General features: G+C 40.6%; 1 protein-coding gene across 1 annotated transcript in view; it reads left to right on the forward strand.

The window, feature by feature from the left end:
* The window catches only part of CFAP61 (cilia and flagella associated protein 61), a 263,247-nt gene that overhangs the window by 145,267 nt on the left and 95,637 nt on the right, over positions 1-22,343 (forward strand). Inside the window, exons 19-21 of the mRNA XM_012757361.2 lie at positions 6,802-6,900; positions 11,989-12,157; positions 19,306-19,480. Coding sequence (XP_012612815.2) covers positions 6,802-6,900; positions 11,989-12,157; positions 19,306-19,480 — 443 coding nt within the window. The remainder of the gene's footprint in view (positions 1-6,801; positions 6,901-11,988; positions 12,158-19,305; positions 19,481-22,343) is intronic.

Raw genomic sequence — 22,343 nt, forward strand, 5'->3', positions numbered from 1 at the left:
TCAAACTACATTTTCTAATTCTCAACAAATCATGTAACTTCTAAATCACATCATTACTTTGGGGCTTACCAGACCTAATTATTAAGTTATCATTAACATTATATAGCTGAAGTCATGACCCCATGTTCACAGTATTCACATCCTAAATTATACCTAGCAAATATCATTTCACAAAGCTTCATGCTTAAACTATCGCTATTAAGAAGGAAGGACCAAGAAGAAATACCTGCCAAGCATGAGGAAACCTGCCCATGTGGTCTTAATAAAGTCTTCCTAATAGCCAGCATTTGCCCAAAACATAAAACCTGTCTTTGTCCTTCCGCACCAGAAGTGATCTCACTCGATGTTGAATTCCCATAATGCTTAGTTATTCCAGTCTTAAGGAACTGATGGATTTGTGTCTTGTGTTTTGTCTCCTGTGCGTGAAGGCTTTCTGACTTGTCTTTTGTAGCTGCCATCTTGGTATTTGCATCTTGTATATTCTCCATGTATATAAACATATGCTCAAAGTATAAATGTATAATTTTTTACTTCATATGTATAGATAAAGGCATCATTAATCATCTCCTGTAAATTTTAAAGGAAAAATTTTATTTTAGTCTATTTTGCCAGAACTTCCAAATTTTATTCTTATTTTTTCAATTGACGTTTCAAGCATGGCACACATTTTCATTTTTTCAGTAAGGATATAAGTGTTTCTTTTGTGCAGAGATACATAAGCATTTCCTCTGAGAACTTGAATCCCCAAATCTTTGCCAGCCCCCCCCACTCCCGACCACTTACCTTGGCCACCAAACCCTTCCCCTGCCAGGTGCTGGAGCACTGCACAGAGAGCTCCAGGCAGACACTTGTACCTCAGTGACAGATCCAGGTCTGGCTCCAGACCTTTGCCCCAGGACACAATCCTGGACTCAGGGTAGGCTTAAGAGACTTGGCACCTTTATCCAGGTCCTATCCTGGTTCCTACAAGGGCTGCCAAGACTAGGACAGCTCTGACCCACCACCTGAAGGTGGAGCCAGGCAAGATGGAACCCAAGGGAAGAGAGAAGCAGGGTCAGGGAGAGAACTTTCGACCTTTGCCTCACCCCATGAACTCTCCACTCCCTTTTAGATGTGCTCAGACTCCTTTATTTCACTCCTCCTCTCTGGATCTCTCTCTTCTGTCTCCCCCTGGAGGTCAGAATGTGCCATTACCAACAACTTTGTGGCCACGGATGCAGCTGCCGTTTAATCTTTACCAACGACAAAAATGGAATAAGTACCATTAACACTCTCAACCCAAAACCCAATACTTCCTTAATATCATCTAATACCAGTCCATGTTCAGTTTTACCCAGTGGTCTTAAAATTGTCTTTCCCAGTTGGCTTGTCTGGATACATACGGATGTACAGAAGGTCCAAATACTGCATTTGGTTAATGCGTCTCTGAAGTCTCTTTAAATGTGTAATAGTATCCTGTATCCTTCCTCTTTTCCGCAATTTATTTTATTTTTTAGATTCCCACATGTTAGAGAATTTGTGGTGAAGTAATACAATGTTTGGGGTTTATTTTAAAATACTCCAACAACAACAAAAAATGTTAAAGAGTATTTTAAAAGCAACGGAATGTTGTAATTGTTAAGCTTCTTTCACCTCCTGTGTCTGTGCGAAATTTTCCAAAATAAAAAGTTTTTAAGAAGTAAAAAAAAAAAAAAATGAAATAAACAGGCCAGGGCATTGTCAAAAAGTCTCTTCTGATCTAAATAGAAAAAATAATTGCTGAAAAAAGTTTGAAATTTTTCAGAGAAAAATTGGCAGATTTCTTAATCTGCTCTATACTTATAATTAAGTATTTTGTTTTGATTTGTCTTGCCCTATATTTTTCTTCTAATATTAGGAGTTCATATAACTCCCAACTTTTAAACCCCATCTATAGAACATTTTATAACATTATGTGTTATTACTAAGACTGAATTAAATCTGAGTTATTCTTTGACTGGTAAAATATACATTCTGGCTAAATATATATCCTGAGCTAGGATTTCTTATCATTTGGCAAATATTTTTGTCAGTTTTGAACCAGTCAGAAAGCAGAGATTTTAGTAAATGAAACATTTAGGTTGATGTGGGGTAATTATTTTTTCTGTACATTATCTATTTCTTCAAATAAAAGCATTAATAAAAGTAGTTAATTAAATCACTTATTTTGGTTGCCTTTACTATACCCCCTTCAATAAAACACCTAAAAAAATAATGAGGGATCGCCCATCGGGATGACAGGTTTCTACCGCCCAGAGGGTAAGCAATGTGAAAAGTTTTATGTTTCTTTTATTGTGTTCACAATAAATTGGCAATGTGACCCTCTTTATTTGAAGGATAAGGATGTTTAGACCTAATTTTGTAGCTGTCCTCCTGAAGCATGGAATGAAACACAATACCTTTTACTTATTTCCCTGGATACCCTAATCCCTCCCTGCTTTACAAGTATCTTTGAGCTGTTCCTCCCTTTGTATCCACAGCAACGTGAAATCCCCACTGGAATTATTTGCTGCGAAAATGCAGGTGCACTTGTTTAATGTTTCATTGGCTTGAGCACTTAACTTGAACTTTTTTTTTTTTTTCATGCTATGGTGACCTTTGATTTTGGAGCTGAGGGCTCACGGTGACATTAGATATTGTTTATATACATTAAGCCAACACCATTAGATCTGAGAGTCGTGCTTTATCTGTGATTCTGCTGTTCCTGCCGTTTCATCTAATGCACGCCCACACCCAAGCTGTACCCTGTGACCCACTGTTCAATTTGCAGGGAAATTTTGAATATTTATAGGTAATCAAATTAAAAATCAATCTGTTAGAATTATACATTAATAAACTTCATGATTTTGGACCAATACTCTTAGATTTAAAAATTAAATATTTGGGTGCTCTGACCTGAGGGGAGAGGGAGGGCATGGGCAACATACATAACCTTAATACTTGTACCCCCATAATAAAAATAAATATTTTTACCCCAAAATAAATATTTGTACCCCAAAATAAAAAAGTATTTGAGTGTTGCTAAACTCAGATTACAGAGGGAACCATCACAGCAAAAATATGAGGTTGGAGGAAAAAATGAAAATGCTGGTGATATTTTTATATAAAGACATGAAAGGGCAGGGAAACTTCACTAAATAGCAAGAAGGTTGATATCACAAAGAAGGTTAGGTTAGGACCGAACTATAAGGCTGTTATGTGCCATGCTAGTGAATTTGGTCTTAATAGTTTGGTAATAAAAATACTTACTATTTTTTGAAAATGTATTATACAGATACTAATTCATTTAATTCCCACATGGTGACCAATGTGGGAAGTGTGAAGAGGTCTGAGATTGGCTTCCACATTCTTAGCTTGAGAGGTGGCTAGTTGGCCATGGCTTTGATGACATGAAGGAGGAGTGGGGTGGGGCTACCAAGAGCTTTGTTCAGACTCATATTGAATTTGGGATTGCCCTGGAGCATTTCCGTTAGGACTGCTAGGTGTTTAGAAATTAGATTGTAGCTCCAAGAAACACTATAGTACAATATAGTGCACTATAGTAGATATGCAAGATAAAGTCATTCATGGTGGTGTGTAGCATCTCCCAGGGAGATGGGATAGTAGAGGAGGAGCGGGTAAAGAGCAGTCAGGAAGGAGAACCTTTAGGCGACATTGTCTCAGACACCATGTTCTATAGCCACAGCCCCTGGGCTCTGGGTACTTCCTCCATCTCTTGCTCCTTTAGGCTTAGGATCAGCAATGACATCCGCTGTTGGGAGTTCCTGGATAATTCCCCATCCCTTTTTGAATCCTGTAACCTGCATATGCCTCTGCCTTCATTCGGTCAAACCTTCCTTGTGGAATCCACCTGATATTTTTTGCCTGGACTCTGATTACTAAGGATCTTCTCCCAGCCTCATCCCACCTTCTCTTAATGAGTCAACTAGAGTAGAGACTTCTAGTTGCCTCGACTTACTCATTCTGTGCTTTGTCCTTGCTTACAGAACCCTGGGCAATGCAATTTTTTGAAAAACCATTGTGTGTTGCTATTGTTGTTGTTGTTGTTTAAACCACTGTGTTTTTCTTTGAAAAACTACATTTCCAGCCTCTCTTACTGCTACCCTCTGGCCATATCACTGAGTTCTGACAATGTAAACAGGAATGTCAAGTGAAACTTTTAGGAAGGTCCCTTACTAGGCAGCCCTTTTTGCCCATTCCTCCTGCCTTGTGCTTGTCGTGTGGCTGTGGTGGCTGGAGCTCAGGAACCACCTTGGGCCTGAGGTGACCTTGGGAATGGAAAGCTCACATGGAGAAGCAGAGAAGCAGGCTGTGGCCCCTTCTGACTGCATGGATCCGCTTTATCAGTGCTGGACTAGCCACGACCAGGTGTCTTAAGTCTAGTTGTAAGAGAAATTTGCTGGTGTGGGGGTTGGGAGAGGTAGAAGAAAGACTTGAAGAACAGTCAGGGTTCATGGAGAGACACCTCTCCTCGGACTCAGGGAGATGGATGAAGTCTCCTGTAGATCATCCAGACATGGCAAGAAGGGAAAAGGAAGGAAACCTGGTGGCTGGTCTGTGTTTCCTTTATGTAGGAGATGTGCCCACTTGAGAATGAGGGAGGAGGATAGCAGAAAGGACAAGAAGGGTGACAGCAGGAAACTCAAAGACTGGAGAAAGGACCAGAACAGCCCCACAAAGAATGCAAAAGGATTTTGACTAGGGCTAAAGGAGTTCAAAGCTGGTTTTTTAAATATATAATGATCCAGAAAATGCCTCCCCTTTGAAAACAAATCTTTGTACTGTATCATTATAGATGATATAAAGGAAAAACCTACTCTTTTAAGGGAAATGTTTAATTGAACGATAGCATAATTTAGGATAACACAATGTAGTAAGTTGGCATTTGATCCAAGTCATTTGATCTATGTTGTTAGATAATTCAAATTATTTGGTGCCAAAGGGATTATCTTTGTAGTAAAAGATATAGCTGGATAATTATTAAGCATTCTATTCACACAGAGCCATAAAAAGGGCCTATGTATAACTACTATTAGTATAATATAAACCAGGTGTCAATCACATAGGATCCAAAGCCCAGACAAATTTTTACTGTGTGTGGGTATAAACACATATCATTATTATTATTTGCTTTTCCATTAAATGGTAATAAATTAGAGGCCTGTCATTGGTGTGCACTTGCAGACTGGCAGCGCTGAGTAGCTCGGTTTAATTGTGACCTTTATGTTATTTGAAGATGTTCAAAATTTTTATTCTTATTATTAGAGGATAAGAGGCGCTCAGTTTTCTTCATATAAAATAAGAATATTCATTCTTAAATGACACCCATCCTTAGAGACTTTAGAGCAAAACCTCTCCTAATATTTAGCAATTTTTAAATGTCAGGTGCAGTTGAGTTTGTTGTGTTGCCTGCCCGTGCCACCACCAAAAGTCTCCTGCTCTCAGTACTACTTAACAGATTGTCAGTAAATTGATAGCGTTTCCACATTTGGAACCTTTCCAGTCGCCTCATGGGAAAAGAGGGCAGGTGTTTTCCTCTGACTTGGTGAAGCCTTCTTTTTTTGGCATTTGGTTGACTGAAGAGGAGGTATGAACTAAGAAGAGATTTTGAAAGGAAAATATCTTTCTCATCAGCCCAAACCCTATGAAAAGATACTGATCTTCACCCATATAATTTTGCTGACTGTAACCAGAGGGCACATTTTCAATGCTGAAGAGCAAACACAGAGTGCGTGTTCCGCTCATGAGTTCTGCAGAGGCCTCCACTTGGGTGGGCCTTTGACGTAGGACTGGTTGAGTGGCACGAGGTGCCGTCAGGGTCGGAAGGCCTGGCTTCTGTTTCTAGCCCTGCTGCTTCGTGAGCTTCGTGACCTTGAACAAACTACTTACCATTTCCAACCTTGATTTTCTTACCTATGAAATATGGGTCATAAACATCTGCCCCTCCCCCGCCCCAGCATACGTCATCTTGAGGATTCTGTGGCCGTGCCTGTGAATGTGCCGTGGGCTCTGGAAAGCCCGGTGCAAATATAAGGCAGTTTTGCTCTTAAATCCTCCAGAATTTTCTGCTAGGTGACAGTTTAGTTTCTTGATTTGAGTATTACTGTATGTATCTGAAAGCTAATAAAGCTAATGTTGACCGATGGGGATTAGATGATCTTTGGATCCCTCTAGACAATTTGAGATCTACAGGGCAGTTACAGGCAGAGGTTAGGTGAGAAGATGCTGAAGCAAGACAGCCTGGGTTCAAACCCTGCTCTTGTTCTACTACCGATATGGTCTTGGCAAATCACTTTGCCTCCATTCCACCTGATAAAATATAGATAATATTACTGACCTCATTACATGCAAAGGGGCTTGACTGCAAGCACTCAGCAAGGTTGAGCTGTGGTGGTTATGATTCTAAGCAGTTTCTTAGAAGTAGTCTAAAATTCAAACTCTGCATTAATGTATACCATATTTACCTCCCTCCTCCCAATTTGTGGGTTTTATTTTGTTTTACTTTGTGAATTAAATGAAGAAAATTAAACAGTGTCTGTCCTGTCATTATTGTGTGTGGCTGAATTTTCTGCAATAGCAATTCCAGTGCCACCTTCCTTTTTTCATTTAAATGATCGGTTCTATTTGAAGGGTTGTGCAAAAAGAGTTGCTAGCTTCAAAGAAAAATTCAACAGTTGGATGACACATGATATAAAGTTAAATTGAATTATGATAAATTTTCACTAAATCAAGCCTAAACTCTTTTTGTTCTTTTTCTTTTTTTTTTTTTTTCTTCCTCCATAGCTCTCACCTGAAGTTTGATAATCTCATCCTGATTTCAACTAACGGACTCCCTGGAAAAAACCTTCTGGGTGCTGAACAAAGGAAGTTTTTAGCAACTGAGTATGAATTCTATTTACTTTTTCGTTCTGAGTCCTAAATGTCCTAATTCATACGCAGTCTTTTTTATGCTAAATAATGAATTTCAGATTGGAAAGGGAAAGTGGTAGGTTTTTCTCCTGGAGTTCAGATGTCATTTAGGAGATACAGGTACAAACTTGTTAACAAGTCAATGGCTGAGTGAGAGTGGCAGGGTTGGGCCACCATTTTGTATCTGTGGGAAGACAACTGCCCTGTTCCAAGCAATTGGGACGAGTCTATGGGCCCAGGCACCCCTGCATTTGGGTTCTGAGTGACACTAAGGGAATGGAGCTCAGTGACTACATTTGCATCCAACAAGGCACCTCACTGGGGTATGTGTCTCACACCTAACATGGCCATTTTCAATCAGAGAACTTCCATGCCAGTCTGGGCAAGCTTTATTGTTTTCATCCCAGTGGAATCATTATTTGATAAAATGCCTTCTTGACAATGCCATTTCCTTATTACAAAGTTTTTATTAATTTTAATTTCCTGTAGCAAAACACAGGTATAAGAAATATTAGGCTCCCTGCCTCTAGAAACAATCTTCCGATTTTTCCAATGAGGATGAAGGAAATTGTTCCCCCTCAGGGGGTTCATTTGAGAGTCTGTGATGAAGGAACCCTCTTTCCTCCATGAAAAAGACTTACTTTTCCATCAAACAGTGAGAAAAACCACCACTTCCTTGCCCGCAGAACCATGCTGATTTTGACCTAATACTTCCACCAAACTATAAACTTTAATATTTTTTTGAAGCATGTCATTATGGTGCAGTATAAAGGGCATGGGTTTTGAGCCCAGGAGAACTCAGCCCCTACCACTAAGTGTCTGAGCTTTGGTTTTTTTGATTGTGAAAAGTATAGGATAAGCCGAGCTTGCTGGGTTTTTGTTAAAATTAGCATAACACCAAATTCTTCCCACGAATACGTGGATACCCTCTACCTCCAATTTTCTTCTTTCTGAATTATATGATTCCCAGGAAATATTGTTTTTACTGATAAATGTCTTACAAGGGATTTAATTCAGTCAGCTGGGTAAAGGTTTCTGCCAATCCCACGCTGGGCGTGTTACGGGAGAGAAAAGCTGATAACTGATGTTCGGCAGTGTGATACTGCATAGACAGACCAAGTGGCTGGGTGGAAAGTCACCACTGTGCCTACCGCTGTCCTTGCCTCTCTGCATTCTCAACACGGTAGCCAGAGCAAGGCTGCAAAAATGTGACTCTGATCATATCAACTCCTCGCAGCCCAGAGCTGCACCATCCAATGTGGTGGCTACTAGCCTTGTGTGGCTATTTAAATTTAAATTACTTAAAAATAGATGAGATTAAAAATTCAGCTCCTCAATCACATTAGCCACATGTGGCCAGTGGCTACCATATTATTAATAGAAAACACAGATAAAGAACACTGCTTATCATCACAGAAAGTTCTAGAATGCCCTGACCTAAAATCTCTCCCTGTCTCCTTACTTTTCTAACCTCACCTTTGACTATTTTTGCCCGTTTTCTCTAGCCACATCAATCTTCTCGATGTCCCTCAAACGCAACGGTCAAGTTACTGTCTTGAGGTCTTTGGTTTTCTCTCTTAAATGTCATCTTTCCATGAGGCCTACCCTGACCACCCCATTCATTTGCGTCCAACACCCCAACACAACCCAGCCCTCCATTCTCTGCTCTATTTTTTCCTTACTACTGGAAATCCTTCTAAATAGTATACAATTTGCCTTTTTAAATTATGTTTATTCTTTGTCTTCTAGATCCTTCAACTATACTATAAATTCCACAAGGGCAGGAATTTTTGCCTTACCATTAATTGATATGTCCTCAGCATCTGGGACAGTGCTTGGCACATAGCGAGTGCTCAGTGGATAATGTGGACTGAATGAAAGTCACGTCCAAAAATATCTATAAGACTCGTTTCACTCAAGTATTAGACAGAGACTAAATAACACAGCCAGATCCCTTTGCATGGGTAACTGCATGTCATCATACTTCTTAGAAACCAGAATGAGTCATAAACAGGATGTTGCCTTTCAAATGGTCCTCATACCCCAATAAAGGAAATTATCTCTGAGCAAGGAGTTTAAAAATATGAAGTGCAAATGGCATCCATAAATCTGGCGATTTAAATTCCTCATTCGAAATACTAATTTTGAACTTGTCCGTAACCAGTGTTCCGATTTGTTATTGTTGTGATTATTTTCTGAATAACCAATTTTGGCTTCTTCCCCCTGCCCTGTGCAGCCTCTGGTGGTGGCGCTAATGACACGCCCGGGATGGGGCCGAAGGGAAGGTGGCAGGAGAAGGGGGAGAACAGGAAACAGGGGAAACCCACTAGCTGGACAATCAACCCTGACTAATTGAAAGTTAATTATGATGCTCCTTCTTCTAAAAGTGTCACAGTTAATCCTTTATGAGAAACTCTAAGGTTCTTTCCAGTTCTGAAAAGTTGTGATTCCATGAGGTGCAGCTCTCCACTGACTTACATATGCCCTCCTGGAACTTGCATCTAATTGTGCAACTGGAGCTTTAGGCTAAGTCTTCTGACCGCTCAGTTTGGGGGCTCTACAACCTCGAGCAACCTGCCACTCCTCATGCACGTCCTTTTCCAGAAATTTCTTCATCTCGAATTTTTGCATTTTTTCTTCTCCCATCTGTCTCCAAAATTTTCTGTCAAGACATTATTTTTGAGTCAGGGTCAAACTCACATGAGAAGCATGAAGTTTCGTTGATGTGCCTTCTTTGGTTTCTTGTCTCCTTTCCGGAGAATCCTAGTAGAGGCATTTCTCTTGTCACCAAGCCATAAAACAGTCCCTTCTAGGGTAAAATCTTAATGCTTATGAATTCTATTTAGGAAATAATTTTGGAAAAAGATCACTTACAGTCTCCAGTATATAGTTTCACTTACCTGGCAAGGAAATTAAAGAAGGTTCAGCATGGACAGTAACATCCAGAATGCATAGAGTCACTTACACAGTGATATTTTAAACTGAGAGATGTTCTTCAGTGTAGTGACAAACTGTAAAAGCCAGCACCCCACATTCTCCAATGCTTCCTTTCACATCTGAGTAAAGGTTCCTAAAAATCAAAGGTTCCCCATTGCCAGTTCCCACTGGACAGAGCTTCGAATTTTAATTTGAAATATGCATTCTGACATTATCAACACTGCTGTCTTACTGTCATTAAAAATAGCGTTCTCTTCGCCTTCCACAAATTTCCCAGGAGAGCTTTTACCTTTGGGCAAATCCTCAAAAGACTAATCCCTGTGCACTAACTATATTTAATTTGTCCTCATCTTAGATGCTTATAGTAGGGACTGTATCACGAATACGAACAATCTTTTGTGAGTCTCTCATGAATGTATAGAAGCAATGGAGTTCCCCATACTCCTGCAAAGCTATCAAAATGGTTTTTTAGAAGAGAATTTCATCTCACTATCCATTATTTTCCTGTGACAGGCCAGCCTCTGATTTTCTTTTCTTATTAAGAAGAAATTTTCTTGTTCTTAAGTGTTGTTTCATGGAGAGACTATTCTACCACAAAGCCCAGAGCTCCCGTCTCTTTCACTGGCCCCGTAACAGGGTCTAATGTGCACCATTACTAGAATTCTCTTTGTGCAGCAAGACCAGACTCACGTGTGGATCAAAAAGAAAAAATGTTCTCCCATTACCACTTCAGAATCTTGTTTGCCTCCAAAGAAAGTAAACAGGATTATGTATCATTAATATTATTTAGAATAATACCCCTCACATATGCATCCCACTTAACAAAACAGCATCTCTTACATTCTCCTGTTCATTCTGTACAATGGCTGAGACATGTAGGGAGGGCTAATTATCCCACGTCGGGAGGTGAGAAAACTGAAATATGTCAAGGGAATGCAGAGGCTAGGCTCTTTAGCAAAACAGCTGGGACCTAGACCATGGCACAGTTCTTTGTGAAAAGGATCATGCTCCTGGGCGTGGTGACACGCACCTGCAGTCCTAGCTACTCAGGAGCACCTGCAGTCCTAGCTATTCAGGAGGGTGACATGGGAGGATGGCATGATCCCAAAAGTTCAAGGCCAGCCTGGGCAACATAGCAAGATCCCATCTCTAAAAATAAAAAAAGTAATGTTTAAAAATGTTTTTAAAAAGAAGAAAAGAATCATGCAGCCTAAACTTCAGTGCAACGCTTATTGTCCTATTGCCTTAGACTCTCAGGCTTCAGAACAGAATCATTAAAAGGTCAAACCTTTCAGAAAATTCTAGAAACAACCCTCACAAAAATTTTTAAATAAACCTAAAACCACAAAAAGCCCACTCTTACCACATTTTCGTAGAGTGCTCAGACTCCCACAGAACCCAGAAAATGAAAGCCCAGGCAGCCTCCAGCGCCTTGAAGCCACAGCAGGAAAGAACTTGCTGTTCACAGAAGTACCAGTTCCCTGTAAATCACCTTTGCCCTGTAGGGTGAATCCCAAAAGTCTCCAGGGAGCATACTTGCTGCAAACATAATTCCCTAATTGACATCTTCGTTAAATAAAATGTGTTTTGTTGTTTTGGCATGAAGCCATACATTAGTTCTAAGAATGAGTCCTTTATTGAAAAGTAGCGGCAAATAGGAAGGGTTCTCCATATTCAAGGACTCTGACCCCTGTCTTTGGGAATTCTCAACAATGTCACTTCCTTCTTCCTTATTCCCTTTGAGTCTGTGATCAATATGACAGTTCGACAGCTAAAGAAAACGTACAATCTCCATGAAACAGAAGCAGAGGAAAGAGCATAATATTACTGATTTCACACACACACACACACACACACACACACACACACACTCACACACACAGCCTCCCTCCCTCCCTGTCGTGGGCTGGCCTAAGCCAGGTGGAACAATTTAGCTTTAATGGGGAGATGTCAATTTGTGACTAAGTGTTTCATAACGAACAATCTCCCAGTGTCGGTCCTGGTAAACTCACAGCAAGAGCACAGGCTCGGCCCACTGGGGGACTTGAACCAGCTCACCAGATGTCTAATTAATGCCCGCTGTCAGCTGCTCAAATGTCACTTACGGAGCTTCTCTCTTTGCAGCCACTGTTTTAATGATAAAGATTATGCATTGATGTCACTGTGCTCCTGGGTTAGTGTTGTGGTTGGTAGAATGACTGGCATAGACCGGGCAGCCAAGCACATCGTGCTTTCCAAGGGAGAAATCGTGCTCTACGACCACCTCATCCTCTGTACCGGGCAGCAGTACCAGGTAAGGCTGGGCACGTGAAGTGCAAACGGCATGTGTTTGGAGACCTCCATGAGAGTCATTCATGTGTTTACTGGGGCACACGCTCTCTGGGTAAAGAGCATCCCTTCTTGTCTGGACAGCTGCCGAGCTAAATTCATAAGAGCGCCCTTCAGGGCCTGCACACATGACCAGAATTGTGTCCGCAAGCCCTCCCAGAAACCCATTCCAAGAAAAACATTCTGCTCAAGGATAAAAATCACAGCAAGTTAGAGAAATGTCATTCTTTAAGCTGTTGTCCAAAAGTCTAACACTTACTGCTCAGCCTAGCAGAATCCAGACACAACCAGGCGTGCATTTGTGGTGAATAAATTTATGCTTCAAGAGGCTAACATTTGGCTGTGACAATGGGCTCACGCGAAAGTATTTCAAACATGCGCACCTTCTGTCAACCCTTATTTTATTTTGTCTCTCGGTTATAAAGCTAGGAAATCGGATTGATCGGTTTCCCAGTGTCCTCCCTTTCCATTTTATTAAGCTCTCCTGCCACCTTTGAACAAAGCATCACTGTGGATACAACGGAAGCTGTTCAGTGTCTTAGGGCAGCAGATCTTAATCTTCCCAGTTTACAATGCACGTGAGCATTTCCTGTAGTTACAAAAATATGGTAGAAGTGAGACTTACTCTGTAACTCAGGCATGGGGTCTGAGCCAGGCCATCTTGCGAATGGTTGTGGATTCGATGCAGGCCTGTGTACACGGGTTCCTTGACGTCGCCAAGGCCGCAAGAGGCAGCACCTGGAGGAGGCGGCATCTTAGTCCAGGCGCCACAGAAGGCGCTCAGCAACTCTGAGCATCACTTAATCAATGTTTTCTGCTTTGGCTGCACGTTGAGATCACCTTGGGTGCTTTGAACACACACCTATGCCGAGGCCCCCCCCCTCAGAGATTGTTTTCATTATTCTGTGGTGGGACCCAGCCAGGTATTTTTTCTAAGCTCCCAGATGCTTCTAAGGCTGAGAACCACCAGCTCAAACTTGCTCAACCTAGAATCCCTCATCTGTACCTTACAGCAGCACTTCCCACACTGTGCTGTGCACGTGAATTCCCCTGTGCATCTTGTTAAAATGCAGGTTGCAGGGCGGGGGGCCAGGGCTGGGAGCCTGAGATGCTACATTTTGGACAAGCTCCCAGGTGAGGCCGATGCTGCCAGTGAACGGACCACACTCAGAGTAGTTGGGATCAACCTCTGAATAATTCCTTTCCTTTCTTTCTTCTGTATTTTTTTAATTAATTTTTATTTATTTATTTATTTTGAGAAGTCTAATTCTCAAAGAACAGAAGAGGATTTTTTTTCTGGTTAAGGGATAAAAATTAACTGGAGGAATACTTCGTTTTGATATTTACTCCTCTTTTTAAAACATTAAGGCAGAAGAAAACACCATGCACCTTTTCAGTTGGTCTCCCCATCACCTGCCCGCCCGGGTTCCAGCTGCTGCCCAAAACTGGGTACTTTGGAAACTGTGAGTGGAAGACCCGGCCAGCTGTCCAGAGACTTGAGCATCTGCCCATGTGTGTCCAGCTGCCCCTGCAGCTTTAGTCTGTGGCACATTAAGCTCTTGCCCTTTTTACAATGGAAAAAATGAAATGAAGAAGTGATAAAGGGAGTTCCAATTTAATTTTTCCAGAAGGACATAAAAATCAAAGTACATAGAATGAGGCAGAAAGGGCAGCTGTATTCCCTGGGGATCTTCTAGATATTTTTTTTTTTCTCTTATTTCCTGCTCTTCAGCAATCTCATGGTTTTGTCCCAATTTTGTGATTTTTTAAAAAAAACAAATTAAAGTGATGAGAATAAAGCTTAAACCCAAAGCAAGAAGATAACCTGTTATAAAATATAATTACAAACCTTAACCTCTAATCAGACCTTTTAAATGTCATGCCTCACTCCAAAATATTATGCAGTATTTTTGATATCCAAATGCATATCACTTATTTTTCTTATCAGAACATCCATGCACAAAGTAAAACATTACATTGTACCTCAGGGCTGAGCTTGAGGGGGGCCAGCCTCTCTCCCAACCCTCTCTTACTTCCAAGCCCTCTTTCCAGAGGCAACCAGTTTGAAGCATTTCTGGTTTTAGTTCTTCCATGGTTACCCCCATAACTCCAAATACAGTTAGTATGTTTATAGAAGTTTTTTTCTTGATCTGTCAACTTCAGGCATTAGCTATGACCCCTCCATTTGGGAAGATGAAGATTTAGGAGGCTCACTTTCAGAACCCTTTAACTCCCTCCTATCAACTTTGATTTTTTAAAATTGGAAAACACATGCTGGTTTTGAAAAAATACTCTGAGATAGCTTACAAATGAGATCAAAGAGCTGCTCTCTATGACTTGTGGACAGTTATGGAAAGACAGAGAGATGCCTGCCCAACGCCTGGATTTGGGTAACCTCAAAAAGAAGAAGAACAAAAATTTGTCAACTCAGAGTCACATGAGTTTGGCATTGATTGTTAGAAAACTGTGGCATGAAACTGTTCAAAGAAGTGGTGCTCACGAGTAGCCAGTAGGTGGGGCAAGTACCTTCAACCAAGTGAGAGAAAGAGCTGGGGACTTTAGTTATGGTAACCTTGATATGGGTCAGCAATATGTGCAGTCTCCAAAGAGGTTAATTTTATCTTAGACTGGGTAAATAACAGCGTGGCATCCAGAACAGTGCAGCCCCTGGCGAGAGGCTGCTACAAACAGGGGTTAGGAGAGAGAACTGTCTACACCAGTGTGCCTTCCAGTAACAGACCTGAGAAAGACAGTCCCCAATGTCATTTGACAGCAACTAGTGTGAAGACATCTCAATTTGAAGATGATTAAAGGGGGAAATGACAGCATGAGGTCAACGAAAAGTGGCTGCTTTAAAACACGGTTGCAAAGTCTTTGATGCTTCTTCCATCCAAGAGGTAGAGTCTGTGTCTCCTCTGTTGAATCTGGGCGGGCTTGTGACTGCCTTAACCAACAAAGTGCAAAGGACGTGACATGGTGTGACTTCCGAGGCCAAGTCACAAAGATCCTCCTTGTTTGTAAAAACAGTTGCTCCTGGAGCCCTGAGGTACCACATAAAAACTTCTAATACCCTGGGATCACCATGCTGGAGATGCCAGAGGTGGGTTCTCTGCCTGCCAGTCCCAGCAAAACCCAGCCTTCCAGCCATCCCTGCAGGGCACCAGACATGTGAGTGAAGCCATCTCGGATACTCCAGGCCAGTCCATCCACCAGCTGAATATCGCTGAAGTGACTTCTCTCCATAACACACAGAATAAAAGAGTTGCCCATCCAAACCCTACCCGATTTCTGAGCAAGAAAATCATGAAAAGTTAATAAAATGGTTGTTGTTTAAGTAACTAATTTTTGGTGTGAGTTTATTGAACAGCAAGAGACAACTAGACCCAAAAGATAACACAATAAGAGAGAGGGAACATCTGGAAAAATCACAGAAAGAACATACTTTTGAAAATATTCAGAAATTCAGGATTCACACATGCACATGCACATGCACACACACACACAAACATTGTAGGAAACTATTTATCATCCTCAGTACAATTTTATCACTCAGCCTCTGAAATGGGAGCTGAAGCCTTCAGAAGAGCAGAGGCTAAGCTGAAAGGGCCACAGGATTAGATGAAAAGGGAGATGGGAGAATAAGAAAGAATTGAAATTGAATCCCCACCAGAGATAGAACTGCTGCTGTACAGTTAGTGATGCTGAAGACAACCTACAAAGCTCCCCTGGGTGGGCAGAGGCAAAGGACAAAGAGGTACACTTGGTACAAGAGATAACTGGATATGATAGACATGGAGACAATATATAGATAATTGGTTTTCCTGAAGAAGAGACCTCAAGAAATGGAATAGAGATGATAATTAAAGATATTTTAGAAGAAAACTTTCCTTACCTGAAAAGCATATTGTCCACCTAACCACATTCCAGGCAGATTAAAAGAAAAAATTTTCTCAATTCGTCACATTCTGACAAAATTTTGAACCATTCTCATGGTTCCCTGAGAATGATGATGATGGGGGGAAAATGAACTTCAAAAGAAAAATAACAAATTACCAACCCTTCCCCTGAAAAACAAACAAAAGTAAGACAGGTGTCAAATATTTTGTCAAGCATTAAATGGCAAAAGAAAATGAAACCAACCACACAGAATTTTGAGGGAAATTGGTGATTCCATACTTATATGCCCACTTAATTCTCTCATATTTAAAGATATGCACAAGGCGTCAGAAAAATTATCTTCTATGTTTTTTGCTTCAATTGGTATTCAAAATAACTAAGACATAAAAGGAAATTTAGATCTTCACAATAGTAGACAAGGACAAGCGGCAAGCAACACAATTTAAGAATGTAATCTAAATAATTTTTGCAAATCTGTGAGTAAATGCAAAATAGAAAATAATGATTCAATCTAAATTAACCTAATAAAGACCAAGAAGTTGTTGAAAATAGAGAGGTGGCAAGGGAGGAATATGCATCATCTTAAATAGGGAAATCCAAAGGTAATATTTCAGTCTTGACTCTCATATATAGAAGAAATAAGGTTATAGAATCCTGTGGAGAAGATAAAAAGGAGGGAAAACAAAGCCACAGTGGTTAAAAGTGAAGGTCTAAACTAGAATGATACAAGGAGAAAAGTACAACAGTTATAAAAGGGAATGACATAGTTTCAAACTACCTTGTTACAAGACTAAAACTCTGTTTTTGCAATAAATTCAAAATGCAAGAGAAATTCTCAATCAAAATGGCAGCAAAATTTGAATGACAAAAAGATGGTTAAAATTTACAAAAAGTGAATTTTTCAGGCAAATTCACACAGCTATGAGAAGCAGCAGCAATATAAACACTCAACAAGTGGAAGTGGAAGCAAAAACCATTCATACTGACAAAGGATAAAATTCATGATGACCACGTAGACATGAAACTGTTACCTGCTGAACATGATTGTGTCAAAGGGATATGGTCGCAAAAACAGAAATGCACTTATAATATGACATTGGTTTCTTTGAGTCTCATTTTTTATGTAGCAATGATTTATTATTATTATAATTTATTTTATTTTATTTTATTTTTAGCATATTATGGGGATACAAGTGTTAAGGTTACGTTTATTGCCCATGCCTCCCCTCCCCCCTCGAGTCAGAGCCTCAAGTGTGACCATCCCCCAAATGTTGTACATCTCACTCACTGTGTTTGTATATACCCATCCCCTCCTCCCCCCCTCCCACCTGCCCGATAAATGTTATTCCTCTATGTCCATTGAGGTGTTGATCCATTAATACCAATTTGCTGGTGAGTACATGTGGTGCTTGTTTTTCCCCATTCTACTAAGTGAAGTATCTCGAGTCTCATTTTAAAAGGGATAGAACAAGCTGAAGTACAGCCAGAGACTCAAAGTCACTCCAGATGTTTGACCAGAGGAGTGAAGATTCAGGGTGTACAGGATGCCAACCAGTCCTCAAACACTTGCAGGGTTTTCACATAGAAAATGAGTTAGACTTGTACGTCACAGCCTGGGAAGCCTATAGGACAGACCCCAGAAACGATGAGAATACAGTGCTTATTCATCCAAGAAACAACTTTCTAATAGTTTGAAAGTCTACTGCAAAAGGGAGTGGCCAGTTCCCGGAGACAGGAGCGTGGTGTGTCATGGGAGCCCTCAGCAGGATGGGAGAAGCACCTCACTGGGGTAGGATGTTTGCCGAGAGACAGACAGACAGATGTTAACTGATGGAACCCTCACTGTGACTCTGAGGTCCATGCTATTTTCATCCCCAATTTATAAATGAGGGAATGAAGGTGCAGTGATGGTAATTTGTTCAAGGTCAGTCAGCAAGGAATTGGAGAACCTGTGGCCTTCTGATTTCAGCATTGTTCTTTTTTAAGCACCAAAGGAGGCAAGAAAAGCTTCATCTTTTTCTGCTGCATCCTTTTTAATAAAAGGGTTTGTTTTGTAAAATTTGGATTCAGTCAAAAGGCTGTAATTAAGGACCTAGAAGGCTGCAGGTTCCTCACCCCTAAAGGCAGAGAATGAGTTCTGAACCACTGTCTCTGTTCCTCTCTCCTCTCCCTCTTTCCCTTTCCTCGTTCTCTCTTTCATTGATATAGTACAGGGATTACACTTAATAGCTTTTGAAAGTCTTTACAACAGAGATTCGAGAACTTACTGTTTATAGGTAGAATCAAATAAGCAGTTTAGAAAGGAAAAGAAGTATATTTCTTTCTCTTGCTAAAAATATCTGGAGAAAAGCAACTCAGGTCCAGTAAGGTGGCTCCGTAGTGTTACCAGGAACTCAGGCCCTTTCCATCTGGTTTCCTTCCAATGTGGTTTCCATCCTCTGCATCTCAAGATAGCTGCTGTGGCTCCAGCCATTTGATTTCCAAGAACAGAAAACGGTGAAAGAGACACTGCTTGATCTCCAAGACTAGGTTAGAAAAGAACATGGAGCTCTCCGTACTGCTTCTATCTCAGTCACGACGCTTGCCCTTGTATCCCAGCCACCATGCTATGGTGAAGCCCAAGCCAGACGGCAGGGTCTCATGTGTGTGTCCTGGCCAACAACCCCAGCTAAGATCCAGCACACAGCCAGCACCAACGACCAGACAAATAATGACAACTTGTCGTTTTGGGATACCCAGCATGTTTTCTGGGGGAAAGGAAACGGATTAGGATAGCTTAATTATCTCCAGATGATTCCATCCCCTAGCCACCCAGTCACCCCCAGCCTTTGAGCCTTCCCAGCTAAGGCCCCCGACATTGTGGAGCAGAGCCAACCTGTCCCCCACCTCGCCTGTCTGAATTACTGACCCAAAGAATCTGGGAACCTAATAAATGGCTGTTTTTCACCACTGAGTTTTGAAATAATTTGTTGCACAGCATTAGATAACCAGGGCGACTCCGAACCGTCTCTAGGTGGTCATTCTGCCTGTTTTCCCCCCTTGATTAAACACACCTGATGGATTATATCTGGAAACAGAAAAAGACATACCTGTATTGGATATTGCTATGTCTCGGTTTTTTTGTTTTTGTTTTGTTTTCTGTTTTGTTTTTTTTTTTAACTGCATTGGTGTTTCACCTATTACCACTGAAATAAGCATGTCTCTAACATACCCCAGGTCCCGTGCCCTATAGGGGCTGATATTAATCAGCACCCGACGAACAGAGAGGTTCAAAACAGCAGTAAGCAGCGGTACACTGGGAAAGTTCCTTGCAATCACTTCACCCTCAATGAAGAAGAGGACTGCTATAGAGCACTGGCTTGGATAAGGAAGAAGTCCATCACCACAGAAGGTAAGGATGTGAGTAACTGTGCATCTTTTCAGAAGAGCGTTTTATCTTTATAATGAGTCTCATTCTTCATCTAGTTCCAGTATATAATTAGTGCCTAATTAATTCCAACCAAATCATTCATCTGTCATGCTTTGTTTTCCAGATTAATTTACAACTTGTTGTCATTTTTGGATACCCAGCATGTTTGCTGGGGGAAAGAAAAAGGCTTGAGATAGTTTAATTATCTATAATTATTTTATTACACAAAATGAATATCTGAAGAGCAAAGCATGGCTAAAATCATTAACTAATTAAAGAATAATTTAATAAGCAAACATGTTTAGCAATTATATGGAAAATATGTCTCCTTTTGTGAAGCTGAAAAGACCTAGGAAGAAAAAGAAAGGCATGTATCGGAAGGGCTTTTTCTTCTGTTCACAATCCATTGTTCTCTTTCCTGGTGTTGCCTGTACGGGTCCTTCCCACAAATACACAGATTCAAGTTGCATGCCGTTTTTTGAATTGAAATGAGAAAGTAAAACATTTGTGCAAATGCCTCTGCCACTCAAAAGTGCTTTCTCAAGCATCTTCCTCTCTATTGCTTGGATATTGTTGAAATTTTTCAGCTAGTAAAACAACCAGAATAGGGCCTAGCTTCCTATATGTCTGTAACTGAAACCTGAAAGTCAGGGTTTGGAGATGATGTGGTGCAGCCTCTCCATTTTCCCTAAAGCCCAGGGAGGGTCAGTGAGCTGATCGAGTTACACACCCACCTGTGGTTGGAGCTGGGACTCTAACCTAGGCCTTCACTTCAGTCCAGGGAGGTAAAGATCACTAAGTGCCCAGAAAGTGGGCCTCACTGTGTGAAATTACAAGTGTTAATTTATGTAATATATATATTTAAATAAAATTTAATTATATTTGTTAACATAATACATCAAAATTAAATATATTTTCTTCTGATTTTTGGTGGACCATTTAGGTATTAATTAACTTTTTGCCAAGCTACTACATTTTACTACATCAAAAAGTTACTAATTTACTACATTAAAACTTTTTAGGTAGATATCAAATGGCATTCAATGCATTGCTGGATTTAATTTGCTGATATTTCATAGGCCGTTTGCCTCTAAATTCATAAATGAGATTTATCTGTAGTTTTCTCTTTCATGCTTTCTTTGTTAAGCTTTTGGAACCAAGGGTATGCTAATGTCAGCATTTTGAGAAGCTTTCCTATTCTTTGGGGATCTGAAATACAAAGTAACTCAAAGGTTAGACAGGAATCATCCATAAAACCAAATGGGTCTGGAACCTTTGGATAGAGATGGGATATGTAGATATATATACCAGCAATGCAGATTTAAAACCTGTTGCAAAATATCTTCATATTCACATCATAACTTGGTATTATTTTCGGGTTTGTATCTATATGTGTTTCAATCTATTTCAACATTTTAGTCATTCTTTCATCACTGTCCCAAGACCTATAGAGCCTTAAAGAACTTTCTAATCCAGGAGTCAGCAAGCTTTTACTGTGAAATGCCAGATAGTAAATGCTTTAGACTTTGTAGGTCATACAGTCTCTGTCACTACTATTCAACTCTGCCACTGTAGCAAGAAAGCAGCTCCAGACAGCACATAAGCAGATGGGCATGGCTGTGTTCCAGTAAAACTTATTTGCAAAAATGGATGATGAGTTGTAATTTGTAGAATTCTGCTTTTATCCATAGAATCTGTGACAAATAATTACTACTTCATCAAGTCCATATCTCAAAATGTAACTTAAGCTCCCTGAAAGCACAAAAGCCAGTGGTTCAAAACAAAATACATAGCATGTCTTAGGGCTGCACCCAATCCTGTTAGCGTGCAATGATTTAACGTTGAACCTTTGGCTATTTTGGATGTTAGGACTACAGAGCATTTGACCAAGAAAAGGGGCTTTGAAAGTGGCAAGGCAAGCTCTCAAGGTTGAATGTTGATGGCAGAGAATTTAGAGATCCCAAAGAAAGATGCACCATGGTCTCCTTCAGGTGCCTTCTCATCCATTGTTCTCTTCGTTCTCGGATTGGGGAAGAGGGTCAGCACTATTCTGCTGACTTGACTAGTGGTCAGAGATGGCAGTGCTCTGGTGCCCACTTAAAGGGGAGTGTTTTTCCAAGATTTAAGAAATGTCTCCCATCAGCCACTGCATAAAGCCATTCTGAGTGTCTGCTTTTGTCCACAGAACAGCATATGGAAGTTAGCTTCTTGTCTTAAATGTAGGTGACTTTCCCCAGGTCTGGTGCTCAATGACTCCCCAGGGCACCTCCCAGGTAGGTGCTCTTAACACTCAGATGCTGGGACCAGGCTCTGAGATCCATCTGAGAAACCTGACCCATCCAAGTTGATGTAACTCTGTGTAGAGGCCCTTTTCAAATGACTTGTCAAGTAAGAAAAAACAAAAAAAGGAAGAAAAATATTAACCTCTTACCTTAAGCAAACTTTCTCTTAGTAGCTTTCCCATAATTTGAGTCCTGTTCAAACATGACTTTATTCCCATTCGGATCTTACTCTTGTAGTTGTTATTCTGGCAGCATCACTGGATCACAGTCCAAATTCCAGAACAGAGTGGGTCTAGAATAGTCACCAATTGCCTGCAGAAAGCCCATCTACACTTAAGAGCCAAGAATCAACAGTAGATGGAATTATACCTACCAAGGTCTCCAAGTAAAGCATCCTAAATACACCCTCGGCTTTCCTGGCAGGCTGCAGTATGTTTAGCAGGTAGGGCAGATCCAGGTAGAAATAACATCATGCCAAATTATTTGAGGCACCTTGATGACCTCTATTTCTTAACTGAGACTTTGAGTGTGATACTTCACTTTTATTGCTGGGCTTTCAAATC

This window comes from Microcebus murinus, chromosome 16, assembly GCF_040939455.1.
Source record: "Microcebus murinus isolate Inina chromosome 16, M.murinus_Inina_mat1.0, whole genome shotgun sequence".
In the NCBI taxonomy this organism is placed as follows: domain Eukaryota; kingdom Metazoa; phylum Chordata; class Mammalia; order Primates; family Cheirogaleidae; genus Microcebus; species Microcebus murinus.